The 12,288-nt window shown below is 37.6% G+C and overlaps 1 protein-coding gene across 1 annotated transcript in view; it reads left to right on the top strand.

Annotated features, from left to right (window-relative positions):
• The window catches only part of VDAC2 (voltage dependent anion channel 2), a 12,141-nt gene extending 372 nt beyond the window's left edge, over nucleotides 1–11,769 (top strand). The window contains exons 2-9 of the mRNA XM_041473388.1: nucleotides 3,281–3,352; nucleotides 4,334–4,383; nucleotides 6,673–6,825; nucleotides 6,915–6,967; nucleotides 7,408–7,635; nucleotides 8,777–8,927; nucleotides 9,870–9,927; nucleotides 10,739–11,769. Coding sequence (XP_041329322.1) covers nucleotides 3,286–3,352; nucleotides 4,334–4,383; nucleotides 6,673–6,825; nucleotides 6,915–6,967; nucleotides 7,408–7,635; nucleotides 8,777–8,927; nucleotides 9,870–9,927; nucleotides 10,739–10,830 — 852 coding nt within the window. The 5' untranslated portion in view covers nucleotides 3,281–3,285 and the 3' untranslated portion in view covers nucleotides 10,831–11,769. The remainder of the gene's footprint in view (nucleotides 1–3,280; nucleotides 3,353–4,333; nucleotides 4,384–6,672; nucleotides 6,826–6,914; nucleotides 6,968–7,407; nucleotides 7,636–8,776; nucleotides 8,928–9,869; nucleotides 9,928–10,738) is intronic.
• Nucleotides 11,770–12,288: the final 519 nt, after the last annotated feature.

Below are 12,288 nucleotides of genomic sequence, written 5' to 3'. Positions count from 1 at the left end.
CGGCGCGCCTGGCGCCCGGCCTGAGGCCGCCGCTCCGCCCGGCCCGGCCCTGCCCGGCCTGCGGCCGCATCCCCGCTCTCCCGTCGTTGCCCTTCCCCTCCGGGAGGCGCTGCTTTACTACCCTCGCCTCGCTTCCTGAGCCCGTAGTCCATTTCCAGATCTTGTCCTTAAAGTTTCTGCATTGGCCTGGCCAATATTAGGCGTGCGTGTCCACCTCCTGTCTGAGAGTAGGGAGAGAGTTAATGCAAGGGAAAGGAGGTGGCTTTTTTTTAAGCTCTCTGTAGTATCAGTGTAAGCCTGAAGGTCACCGTGTGTCCGATGTATTTTAACAAACTAATTTTTAAATAACTTCAATTCTTCTGTTGCTATTTATTGGGATACTGGGATAATTTCGGCGTAGTTGTTGCTTTTTTAAACTGGTGAGTACACTTTTTAAAAATCTGTTACAGGCTGATAGGATTTATAGTTTGATCTTGAATATCTTGAGATCTTAAAATTATTAGAAATCCTCATTGAAGTCTGTGGCATTTTTAATTGCAGAGCATAAGAGTTTTGAAATACTACCTCCAAGGAGAACTGTGATGTAGTAATTCCAATAACGTTAATACATTTTTCTGTTCTTGGGGTCATTTATTTTTTCTTTTTATCGCAGAAGAAAGCATGGCTCCTGAGTAACAGATTAATTAAACTTTGTTCATCACGGTGGCATGAAACAATGATTAGGGTGGAGCTCTCACTTGGCTCAAGTATATTCTTTACTTCATGTCAATTATTTTACAGTTTTTACAGCAAACCTCTGGTTGCTAAATTATGCTTATTGTTTAGTGACTTCTAATTAGTAGTTTTTAAGTGAGAGTTGCTTCAAAATAGGGTTGAAAAAATTACTTGTGATTATAAGAATTTATAATCAAACCTATCGAACATTGAAGGACACAGGACTGATTTTTTATGGCCCTGTTCTTATTTAATGAGTGTTCTGATAGTGACACTGGTTTATCAGACTTTTACTATATCCAGAATTAACTCTTGGTCTCCTGTTTTGTCCTCATCCGTCCCTGTCAGTATTATAGTACCGTGTTAGAACTGCAGTGTGACAGTTGCACTCTTTTTCAGCATTTAATCACAAAACTTGCATCTGTAGACTGGAATGTTTGACAAATAGTGGTTGGTTTCCCTGAAGTGGTAAGGATGCTTAACTAGGCCAGATAAAATGGTAACATCATTTTTACTGTAATAATCCTCTGAATTTTGACGCAGACACAAATTTGTTAATTTCTCAGGACATTTCTGCTTAGCGTAAATCTCTTGTCTGTACTGGTTGTCTAGTCAGTTTGGAAACATTGAAAAGGGAAAAGCTCTTTTATTTATACTGTAAAAGCATGTCTGTGGTAAAGGCTGATATAAAACTCCAAAACTAGAAATAATTAATTTTCTGGCAATGCTAGTTAGAGGTGAGATCTATTCATTAGAGCTAAACCTTTTCTATAAGATGTTAGACTGCTGAATTGTATGGGTGCTGCACAGCAGAACTCTGCAGGCGAGGGTTCTCACACTCGCTTGTAATTGGTCTGTCAGCTGCTTCTTATGGAATAAATAATAGGAACCATTCAATGGCCTGTCACTGGGATTAGGGTTTGTTCTTCTATATACTTGAACTTGGGCTAAGCTTCTTTAAACTTCAGATGCTGTAGGCCATTTTCATGTCTCTTTTAAAAAGAATGTTTAGTGTAACTCCATGGAAAACCAGACTTGCTCTTAAGCAAGTGATAGATATCTTGATATAGTGACCTGGTTGTAGTTTAGACATCTTTGCTAAAGAAGTTTTTTCTGAATTTGTGTGTATGTGTGTAAATATTGTTTCTCAGAAGAAGTTGAAATTATCCCCTTTGGGCAATAGGGAGCTGAAGTAGGGTACTCTGGAAACCTGCATTATGAATTGTAGAAAAATAAGGAATGGTTTTCTGCCTTCCCATTGATTGCTAAAGTAATTTTTTTTTTTAATTAGTAGCAGTTCATACAGTTTGGGTGTATATGGCATATTGGTGTAATTAGGGTTTGGAAGTTAAAATGTGAGAGCGCTGCCATTGTTATTTTTCAAGTTCTAAAGATAGATAGTTTTTTCATTTACGTAAAAAGAAAAAAATCAATCCACCACAAAAGGAAGATAAAAAGTCAATTATGTTAATCTGAGTCTCTCAGCTAAATAAATGTGACCAATGAGTTTGAGAAGATAAGATTTTTTTGTTTGCATGTGTTTAGCCTTTTCATGGCCTTGTCTAGTTAGTTTCATTTTCCCCCCTTTCACAGTGTGGGGGGAGTTATTCATATGCTCTGTTTCCTATATTTCACAACTTTAAAATACAGGGCCTCTGTAACAGCAGCCTCTTGCTGTTGAAATCATGGGAAAACAGTCTTTGAAGGAAGTGCAGATAAGACTGCATGTTCCCAGGGAGGAGAGCGATAGGGCCTGCGTGAGACCTTAGCCTGCTGTCTGTCCATGACAGAGAGCTGGCCCACAGCTCATCTGCAGTGGCAGGTTCTTTAACAGCAGGGCTGCCTGAGGCTCCCTGTCTGAGAAAGGCACTGGTAAGGAGACCTCTTCTCCCAGACCCCACACTCCTCCTACTTGGATGTTTTAAACTAACAGGACAACTTCCCAAACCTAAAGTCTTGTATGTTATTCGATTGATTGCTGGTTAATGGCATTAGATCTTCTTTTTAAAATTGTATGTCTGCCATGTAAAATATGGGGCAAAAATGATGTTGGAGAGCACATATGCTCTCTTTTTACGTTTTAAAAACTAAAACCTTGTGGGTACTTTCAGGTGGTTTTCATAAGCACGTGTCAGCTTTGACTTTGTGGAACTTCAGGGAATAACTGTCTGCATTACAGGCTTTTAGATTTCTAGTGTCCAGCTTTTTGGCAGTAGCTATGCCAACTCTGGAAATGTGAGTTATTGGTTAATTTCTGGTAATGAAAGACATGGAGGAATCTACCTGAAAAATTAAGAACTGGGTGGTCTTGTAGTGCCTTTTCTCTGCAATGTCTCTTCTCTGCATAAGCTGAGAAAACATCTCATGTTCACAGTGGCCTTCAGTGAAAATGGGTGTTTCACAGAATACTGTAGTATCATATCAATTAATTTAAAATATATAATTATATTTATTGTCTTTATGTAGATGAATCTGCCTTAAAGACTATCTTGAAAGAATTGTGGTAGCATTTTTTCATGTGTGCAGTGGCAGAAGGTTCATTATTAATTAGCCCTTTACCTTTCAGCTCCAATGGCGATTCCTCCATCATATGTAGACCTTGGCAAACCTGCCAGAGATATCTTCAATAAAGGATATGGTAAGAATAGTACCTTTTATGAGTGGTGTTTGAGGTGCAACAATGAATTGCCTTTTTAAGTCTGTATGGAAAATTGAATTATCAAATGCCTGTGTTTTTGGGGAGGAGGAAGGTGTGCTGTGTTTTTTATCTTTACCACCAACCAACAGATCGTGTAAGGCTTTTTGTGGGTTGTTTTGATGTGAAGGCTGTTAAGTCTTACTGCTTGAGCCACATAAATGTCAGAGGTGCACAAGTATGCAAGAATGCCAGCAGCAAGTGTAGTTTAACTTAGGAGCACTTTGTTTACTGGTCTGTCTGTGCCACAACATTTATATAGCAACTGGTTATATACCAGTCTAATGTAGCCTTTTTTGGACTAGAAAGAGGAATGGCTATTGGGGTAAAGAACCCTTACACATCTTAAAATGCTTTAATACCAGATAGCATAGTTAAATCATTCTTTGTCACAGTGCTGTTTCTTTCTGGTCTTTGGAAATGTGAGGTTTTTTTCACTAAGACTGTTGCTTGCCTCTCTGGGTAACAATGTGAATGACACTCTCTTAAAACCTACTTATATTACAGTTCCGTTGGTTGTGTATTTCCCAGTGACTTTGCTTTTACAGTTTATTACTTTGAGGTATTTTGTCTTGGTGCAGAAAGAGGTGTTTTATGGGTTGGGATAGCTCTTTGAAGGGCGTTGACTATGATATGAAAACTGTTCCATTCCAGGAACAGAAAATAAGGTATTTCCTTTTGGAAGCATCATTTGGTAGTTAAATATACTCATGTAGAATTGAGAGGCACTTCCCTACCTTGTTTTGGAGAGTCCTTCTTTACCTGCTGTGGCATCTGTAAGTTGAATGTGGCTGAAGTCACTCTATTAGCTGTTTATATATATTTATGTATATATGTGGGACACTGCTGAGCCTGAAAGACCAGCTTATTGAAAAATGTGCATGGCCTTAGTTAATCATGTAACTTTGACTTCTGTTTATTAAGGCTTTGGGTTGGTGAAACTGGATGTGAAAACAAAATCTGCAAGTGGAGTGGTGAGTTTAAGTAACTTTTATTCATTATATTTTTTTTTCTAGCTATGTTCTGATACTTAGTTAAAAGGGGCACATTTCAGATGCTGTTAAGTATTTTATAGGTTCTATAAATGACAAATATCTGGTGTTAAATAATTTTAGAAGCCCCTAAAGTTCTGAATGTATCAGGAATATTGCCTTGTTTAGTAATCTTTTTTATAATAAAAGGGCTTATTAATTGTTCCTGGTCTTACATGTGAAGGTGAACAAATAAAGGATTTTAATATACCAATTATAGTATACAGATTTTAAAAGGGCTTATTAATTGTTCCTGGTCTTACATGTGAAGGTGAACAAATTATAGTATACAGATTATATTTCTGAAGTACCTTGTGGTACTGTTTGATGGAGATGTCTGGCATCTTGGTTCTCGTATGAAGTAGTTGGCATTGAATAAGCATGTTGAATCTTTGGCTCCTCTAGGTACTTAAGTGCTGCAGTAGTGTTCCATGCAAGATGTCTTATCATGCAAGCAGTGCCCCCTGTAACTTTTATCTATTTCTAGAGCAGACTTTGCAAAATATAATGGTAGATTTTTTTCTCCCCACAACTGGAGCCTGAGCACTGTAACTTACTGCTAGAAACAAGGTCTGTCCGTTATTTGCTCTGTTTTTTCTAGAAGTCCGTATGCCAACTGAAACACAGTTTGCAAGAGCCCTATTACAGAACTAGTTGTTCTTACTGTAGCTTGTTTCTTTGGAGGACTACCATTTATGCTGGTACAACTCTGAAAAATCCAAGTCCTGATGTGAATCCTGGAGCAGTACAAGCCATCCTTCCCAGGAGGAGAAACTGCTGACATATATGTATTACAGATGTTTTAAAGCAGAGATAAGAAGAAAATATAATAATTTGTTTCTCCTGAAGCTATTGCCCCAATGGTTACAGTGACATAGACCCTGTGCAGTAGGAATAGCACAAAGCGAGAAGTTAAAGCTGAAGGTATTTGTGTAGTTCCATCCCTTGCCAAGAAATAGACCTACTAGAATTATGCAACTGTGTATGGTGTCACTAGCATCATACAGAAAAATGTCTTGGACGTGGTTACATTTGATCAGTCACCATTAAAGAACAGTCTCAGCCATGTTTGTTTTGTGCTCTTGAGGCTCTTACTGTAAGAGTGCCTAAGGACTTGCAGTTTCAAATTTCTCTTTCCTTCTGGGGAAGATGAGTTTGAGAAGTTTGTTTGAAAATAATGTTGTGTATGGAGGAAGACAGAGATTAAAATGTTTATTTATATGTTTTAAAAAGTTGAAATAATGGACTTCTTAAATCATAAGGGCAATAATACTTCACTGGAAGGAGCTCTTTAAAAGGTATTTGCAAACCTGGCTTCCACTTCTCATTACCTTCAGTTTTTGAATAGTGGTACACAGAAACTATTCAGTCTGTTCTTTGTGAGAATCTAAATAGTGAGAGACATCAGTGTTTACTTCCTTTAATAAAGAAGTGTGAGTGATACTGTTGATTTCCAAGTTACTTTCAAGAATTCCAGGTCAGATCATACCATACTATAAACTCAGCCTGTTTGCTAAGCTCCCACTTCAAACGTTATTTCTGTGTGTCATTGAACCCAAGTGCCAGGGCAATAGGAATTTTATAGGCGTTAGTAGAAGGTGTGCCTATGGCTGGTGTGAAAGGCTAGTGCATTGGGAAGACTGGGAAGACTTTAAAAAAACAGTTAAAACCCCAATCCAAACAAAAAAACCAAACCACCCACCCCACCGCCAGTTTGAAAAATGATGCCATTCTATGACGTTTTACAGGTGCACTCTGTAAAATGTAAATACGGCACTAAATCACAAAATACATATATGTATGTCAAAATCACAAAATACATATGTGATTCTTGAAGAATTTTACTGGAGTTGTAATATGTGACTAATAGTGCTCTTGCCTTTTGGTTTGATTTTGAAGTTGCTCACTGGGTGTCAAACTGAACCTTACATTTCAAGAATTTGTTGCTGCTTTAGAGGAGAGTCCTTTTGGTGGCTACTGTCTTACTTAGGAGTTAATTTGCCACACTGTACGTTTTGTAATAGTGGCAGTAACACTGCAGTTGAGATGGGGATTGTGGGGAGGCCTCCATGTGGGCGTGAGTCATTAATTCTTCTTGTGTGTGCTATTCTCCCTTCTCCCCTGCAAGTCGTCTACTGATTTTAATGTTTTTTCCACATAATATCTTAGTGCTTGCTGAAGGAAACACTGTGTAATGCTTTCAGGATCACATGTATCTTGTGTGCTTTTTAGGAATTCACAACGTCTGGTTCATCGAACACAGACACTGGAAAAGTGAACGGGAGCTTGGAGACCAAATACAAGTGGGCTGAGTATGGTCTGACTTTCACAGAAAAATGGAACACAGATAACACTCTGGGAACAGAAATTGCAATTGAAGATCAGGTAATAGATTAGGAAAATATTTATTGGTTTTGCTGCTGTGTAAGAACTGAATTTATAGCTTTATCTTATCTTCTTCCCCCTTCAATTAGCTTGCCAAAGGCTTGAAGTTGACATTTGATACAACTTTCTCACCAAATACGGGGTAAGAATTGTTAATGTTATTACCTTACCTTACTGAGTAACAGCACCCATGGTCCATTGATCTGGTCTGTGGTATTGACAGGGCTTTTGGTATGGTTTGTTGTTGATCCAGCTTAGCAAATCCCAATGCTAAAGGCTCATGCTCTTTACCATGACATCACTGTGGGGTTAGTATTGCACATTTCACAACTTGGCTTATTTTCTGGGATAGAAGTACTGGAAGATTACAGGAAACATGAAACTGCTGCTACATTCATCAGAAAATGCCTGCTTGCCATAGCCCTGGGTGCTCTGAATGGGCTGGCTGTACTTTTGCCTCGTCCAGGGGATGCATGTGCAAGACATTGAGATACGTTGTGTAGAGTCACAGGGTTTGAATCTTGCAGGTCATTGAGGAATATCATGTATGCTTGTCTTAATATAACTCTTTCTCTGTTTCAGAAAGAAAAGTGGTAAAATTAAGTCAACTTATAAACGTGAATGCATAAACCTAGGCTGTGATGTTGACTTTGATTTTGCTGGGCCTGCAGTCCATGGTTCAGCTGTCTTGGGTTATGAAGGCTGGCTTGCTGGTTATCAGATGACTTTTGATAGTGCCAAATCAAAATTGACAAGAAATAATTTCTCTGTGGGTTACAAGACTGGAGACTTCCAACTGCACACTAGTGTGTAAGTACTGAAAACTTCTCCAGCTTTCCAGAACCAGGCTTTCTTTACCTTCTAGTCAAAATACAAATGCTTGAAATATCAAGAGGTGCTTACAAGGCCATTAATGGAGTGCATTTTTCAATAGGAAACTCTAAATAAAATGTAAATGATACTTTATATCTCTCTTTTTCAAAACAATAAACACATGCGACTGGTTAGCACTTGCAGCATAGGTGGTACAGCTTGCCAAATACTGAAGCACGTGCAGATTGGAAGTGCAGTACTTCAGTTATGCAGAACTGATCATAATGCTTTTTCTGGCTATTCCATTATATTGAATCAGATTACAATTTAAGGGCAGTAGATTTGTTGGAGGTAGTAATGAGTTTTGCATTAATGCTGTAGTAGTTCCTAGAGCAAGACTAGAGCATTGCTTCTGGACTTTTTATGGAGGTTCATCTTGCTTGTCAGGGATTAAGAATGCATGAAACAGTGTAAACAAGTGTAAGACATCTTTCTTCAGACTTTCTGCCTTTAGATCTTACTGCAGGGCAATCTGATCAAAACTTACTGAAAAACACTGTGTTTTCAATCTAAGTTAATAAAATTGGTGGAGTTCTAGTGTGTTTAGATAGTTAGAAGTTTGCTTTTGACGGGAAAGCATGGGGATTGTATCTCTCTGAATTCATGGAAATTGAGGAATATAGGAGAAAACTATAAAATACTTCAGAGTCTGGGCTGTAAGAATTCCATTTCAGTTTACTAATGTAAAACAATGTGGCAGATTTTTGAAAGGTCATTCAGTGCTCTAGGAATTTCACTTATTCAATAATCAGAAATTCAGAAGGCCCATTTTATAACCATTAACACATATTGGTCCGTTTTGTAAGGATGTGATCTAGAATTTTTTTCAAGGACTTTGTTTGGCAGTTAACATGAGAATTAGCTGTAGCATTCCGAAATACCTTTTTATTTGCATTAATTACTGCCATTTAATTTTGCTGTGAAGCCTTTGTTCATCTTTCTCTTTTCAAAAAATGTGAAACAACTCAAACTTTTGAAATGCTTATTTGAATAAAAATCTGAAGTAGTAAAAAAAAGGGACTAAAAAAAGGAGTGGATTATGCAAAAAGGAAGCTAACTTTTCTTTTAATTTGTGCAGCAATGATGGTTCTGAATTTGGTGGGTCAATTTACCAAAAAGTGAGTGACAATCTTGAAACTGCTATAAACCTGTCTTGGACATCAGGTAGCAACAGCACTCGCTTTGGCTTTGCAGCTAAATACAAGTTGGATTCCACTGCTTCTCTTTCAGTAAGTATGGCTGTAACCTGAAGGGTTGTGCAAAGTACAGTCTGTTTTCAGTTGCTGTGAATCCCTGTGTTCATAGTACAAAATAAGCTGGGGAGGCCTTGTAGGAATTACAGTCCAGGCAATTATAATTAAACCAGCAGTATTTAAATTCTGTCATGTTGCTTACAGCAAAGTCTCATAGAATCTGACTGTCAAATGTGCTTATGTTGGAGATCCTGCTGTATTTGTAAAAAGAAAAACACAATTTAAAAAAGTGTTTGTGTCTGGTTCTGTAAGTTTACAGAATTTTTTGCAAACCAGTTTTTGGGGAGCTCTGTCAATTCTCATTGTAAGAACTCTGGCAATACTGGGTAAAAGTTGATAAGCAGCAGAGTTTCCTGTATGTTACAAAGTTGGAATCATTCTGTTGAGGAAATGATGTAAAGTGAGATAAATAATTTTGTACATATTGTTCATGATGATATTTCAAAATGTTTGCTGCGTGATGGACAAGATACTAATTCCTGTGTAATATGAACATGGAGGAGTCCTCTGATGTGGGATCTTTTAGGAGACTGATGATAAATGGTAAATGTCTCTGGTCTTCTGAAAAAGGGGAAGTGGTGAAGTTCACCTCTGAAACCGTGTTTCAGTAACAGTTCTTCCTGCTCTTACATTCCTTCTGCTCTTATATGTTACTGCTTCAAAATATGTTACTGCTTCAGCTGTAAGTTGAAGGACAAGGGCATAGCTGGAAGAAGAGAATTCAGGAAACACAGGCATACTGAAAGAACAGATAACATTTGGTTAAGCTGATAACGGCAGTGTTGCTGTAGTTATTGTAGATTCTAAATGGTAACAAATAACAAATCAGTTTCAGCATTTCAGTTGTTTTTTTTTTTTTTTTTTTTTTTTTTTTTTTTTTTTTTTTTTTTTTTTTTTTTTTTTTTTTTTTTTTTTTAGGGAAAGGTGAACAATTCTAGTCTAATTGGAGTGGGTTATACCCAGACCCTGAGGCCAGGTAAGAGCTATCATGTGAATTGTATCATATATATCTTCTGTGCATCCTAAAGAAAATAATTGAGTTCTGCATTTATATGCAATTTTTTTCCTTCAGAATATTTTTTTCTTTGAAGGCCAAGTAGATGTTTTACAGTAGCTTCAATCATGCATCAAACCTTTATCTAAGCAAGACAAACTCTATTTTATCTAATGGTATTAATATAATATATTCTTCACTGATCTGTGCGGGAGTGGACTGTATTATGTCTGACAGCTTAGCTTTAGGCTAGGCAAAGCATGTCTTCTTTTTTTAGACTGCTTTGTCCAGTCATACTATGTTGAATGATAGCAGGTCTTCAAATTATGATTAACTGTCAAAACTCCACACTTCCTGCTCTTCATATTCAGTAAAGAAAACCTCCAGACCTTAACTTGTTCTGCTTAAGTATGAAAGCACCTGTTAAGGCCCTATTACCATTGGTTAGTTCCCTATTTGAAAAATCTAGTTTCATTCCATCCCTTTATAGGTAGAAGTGTCTGTCTATGCACAGATTTCCTCCTTTGCATTTCTTAATGCGGGAAAGGAGAACTCTTGCGTATTTAGCAATTAGAGACTTTTGTATATTGACCTTATAACTGTTTACAAAAATCTTACGGCTTTCTTCACATGACTGACTTTCAGTAGATTTCATGGGTAAATGTATTCCCCTCTAAAAATCTTTAGAGGAAAGTAATTGTATAAAAAGAGCTACAACTGGGACTTGTGATGACAGAGGTTAAGTTGCATGAAAGCTACTGTGTTGTAAACATGCTTCTTAAATATCTTACAGGTGTGAAGCTTACACTGTCTGCCCTGATAGATGGAAAGAACATCAATGCTGGTGGCCATAAACTTGGTCTTGGCCTGGAACTGGAGGCTTAAAAAGGTGAAGAAACTGCTGCAGAGAAGGGATATCAGAAGAATTTGGCCTTAAAATGTATTTCCAATGTGACCAGCAGGCTTTTTTCCAGGAAGGATGACCTAGAACAACAAGAGCTGTATTTGAAGTATTTAGACAGTTACTTGTTAGCTGGTTTCTAGTTAAATTGGTTACCCATCTAGTTAAAATTCTGCATTAGTGCAGTCACTTAAACATTATTTAAATGTATTTAACTGTTTAATGCGCTACCCACAAATAATGAAATAGACATTTATGAAAACTGTACAATTGTGTGCATGTTTGTTTTTATGTTCCTTTTAACATTCGATATTGCCATTGAATGGAAAATGGATCACTGGATGTTTTGAAATGAGGTCAACAATTTTGTTGAATGACCTGAACTAGAAATACATTTGGTATCCCAAGACAAATTATGAATAAAACAAGTACACACACATACTTGTGCCTCAGATATTTTAAGAGTGAAGATACGAGGGTAGTGCTCAGTTAAGTTTTAACTTTAAGTAACCCAAGAAGTAGTGCTCTGTACCTTTGTGCAATTAAGGACCCTCACCCATGACAATACTGAATATAGGTGAACAGTTGGATTCCTCAAGCAAATTGAATGTGCTTTTCTGTCAGGTAAGGTTTGTCACAACACAATGGTTTATTCCCCCTGTGATCCACGAGCAAGATGTACTGTGTTCCTAGTTGGCCTTCTGATGCAAAAAGTGCAGATCGGTGTACTCGGCACACTGAGACATTTAGAAATGTTCCTTGAAGAACCTCACCACAAACACACCTTTTGCTTATATTTGTATGAAGTGAGATGTATCTCTGCAATGGAATGTAACAGTGTAATGGTATAACAGCCTGCTTATCCCAACTGCTGTGAGAGGTTTCTGCTTAAAATGACTGAAATAAAGACAATTTTAAATGGACACAGAGGAAAATGCATCTGATCTTGCTTTCCCTTACTAATAAATCTTGGCAGATACCCATTTTAAGTCCAGAAACTTGCAGAATAATGGGAAAACTCTCATGTTTTTCCAGAATAGTAATAAGAGAATATAAGCATGAGGGATATTTAGTCTATGGACCTAACATCCCTAAAGGTCGAACTAGCTGTCAATGCTTTTAATGTGTAATATGTTAAATACATGTAGTTGCACTGCTTACATTTAAGAGTTGGAATTTACTGAGCTTGTGGGAGTGCCTCGAGCCTACTTAAGACAGTCTCATAGCTGAGAAGGGTGTCTTGATACTTAGTCTTGCAGTCAGTGGTTCACAGCAGCTCCCTTCATAGTGCAGGTGGCTGGCCCATGATGAGCAAACTCTCTGTTTTGAAAGTATTACCCGTTGATACTGGATTAAAATGAATGTCCATAAAAGTATCAGTGATTTGCTCGAGGTCTTGTTCCATCCTGTATCGTTGCCCTCAGACTGAAATTCTCACATGA

This window comes from Pyrgilauda ruficollis, unplaced genomic scaffold, assembly GCF_017590135.1.
Source record: "Pyrgilauda ruficollis isolate IOZ18807 unplaced genomic scaffold, ASM1759013v1 scaffold11, whole genome shotgun sequence".
Taxonomy (NCBI): Eukaryota; Metazoa; Chordata; class Aves; order Passeriformes; family Passeridae; genus Pyrgilauda; species Pyrgilauda ruficollis.
Note: the sequence above shows the minus strand (reverse complement) of the source record. Positions and strands in the feature narration are given on the sequence as shown.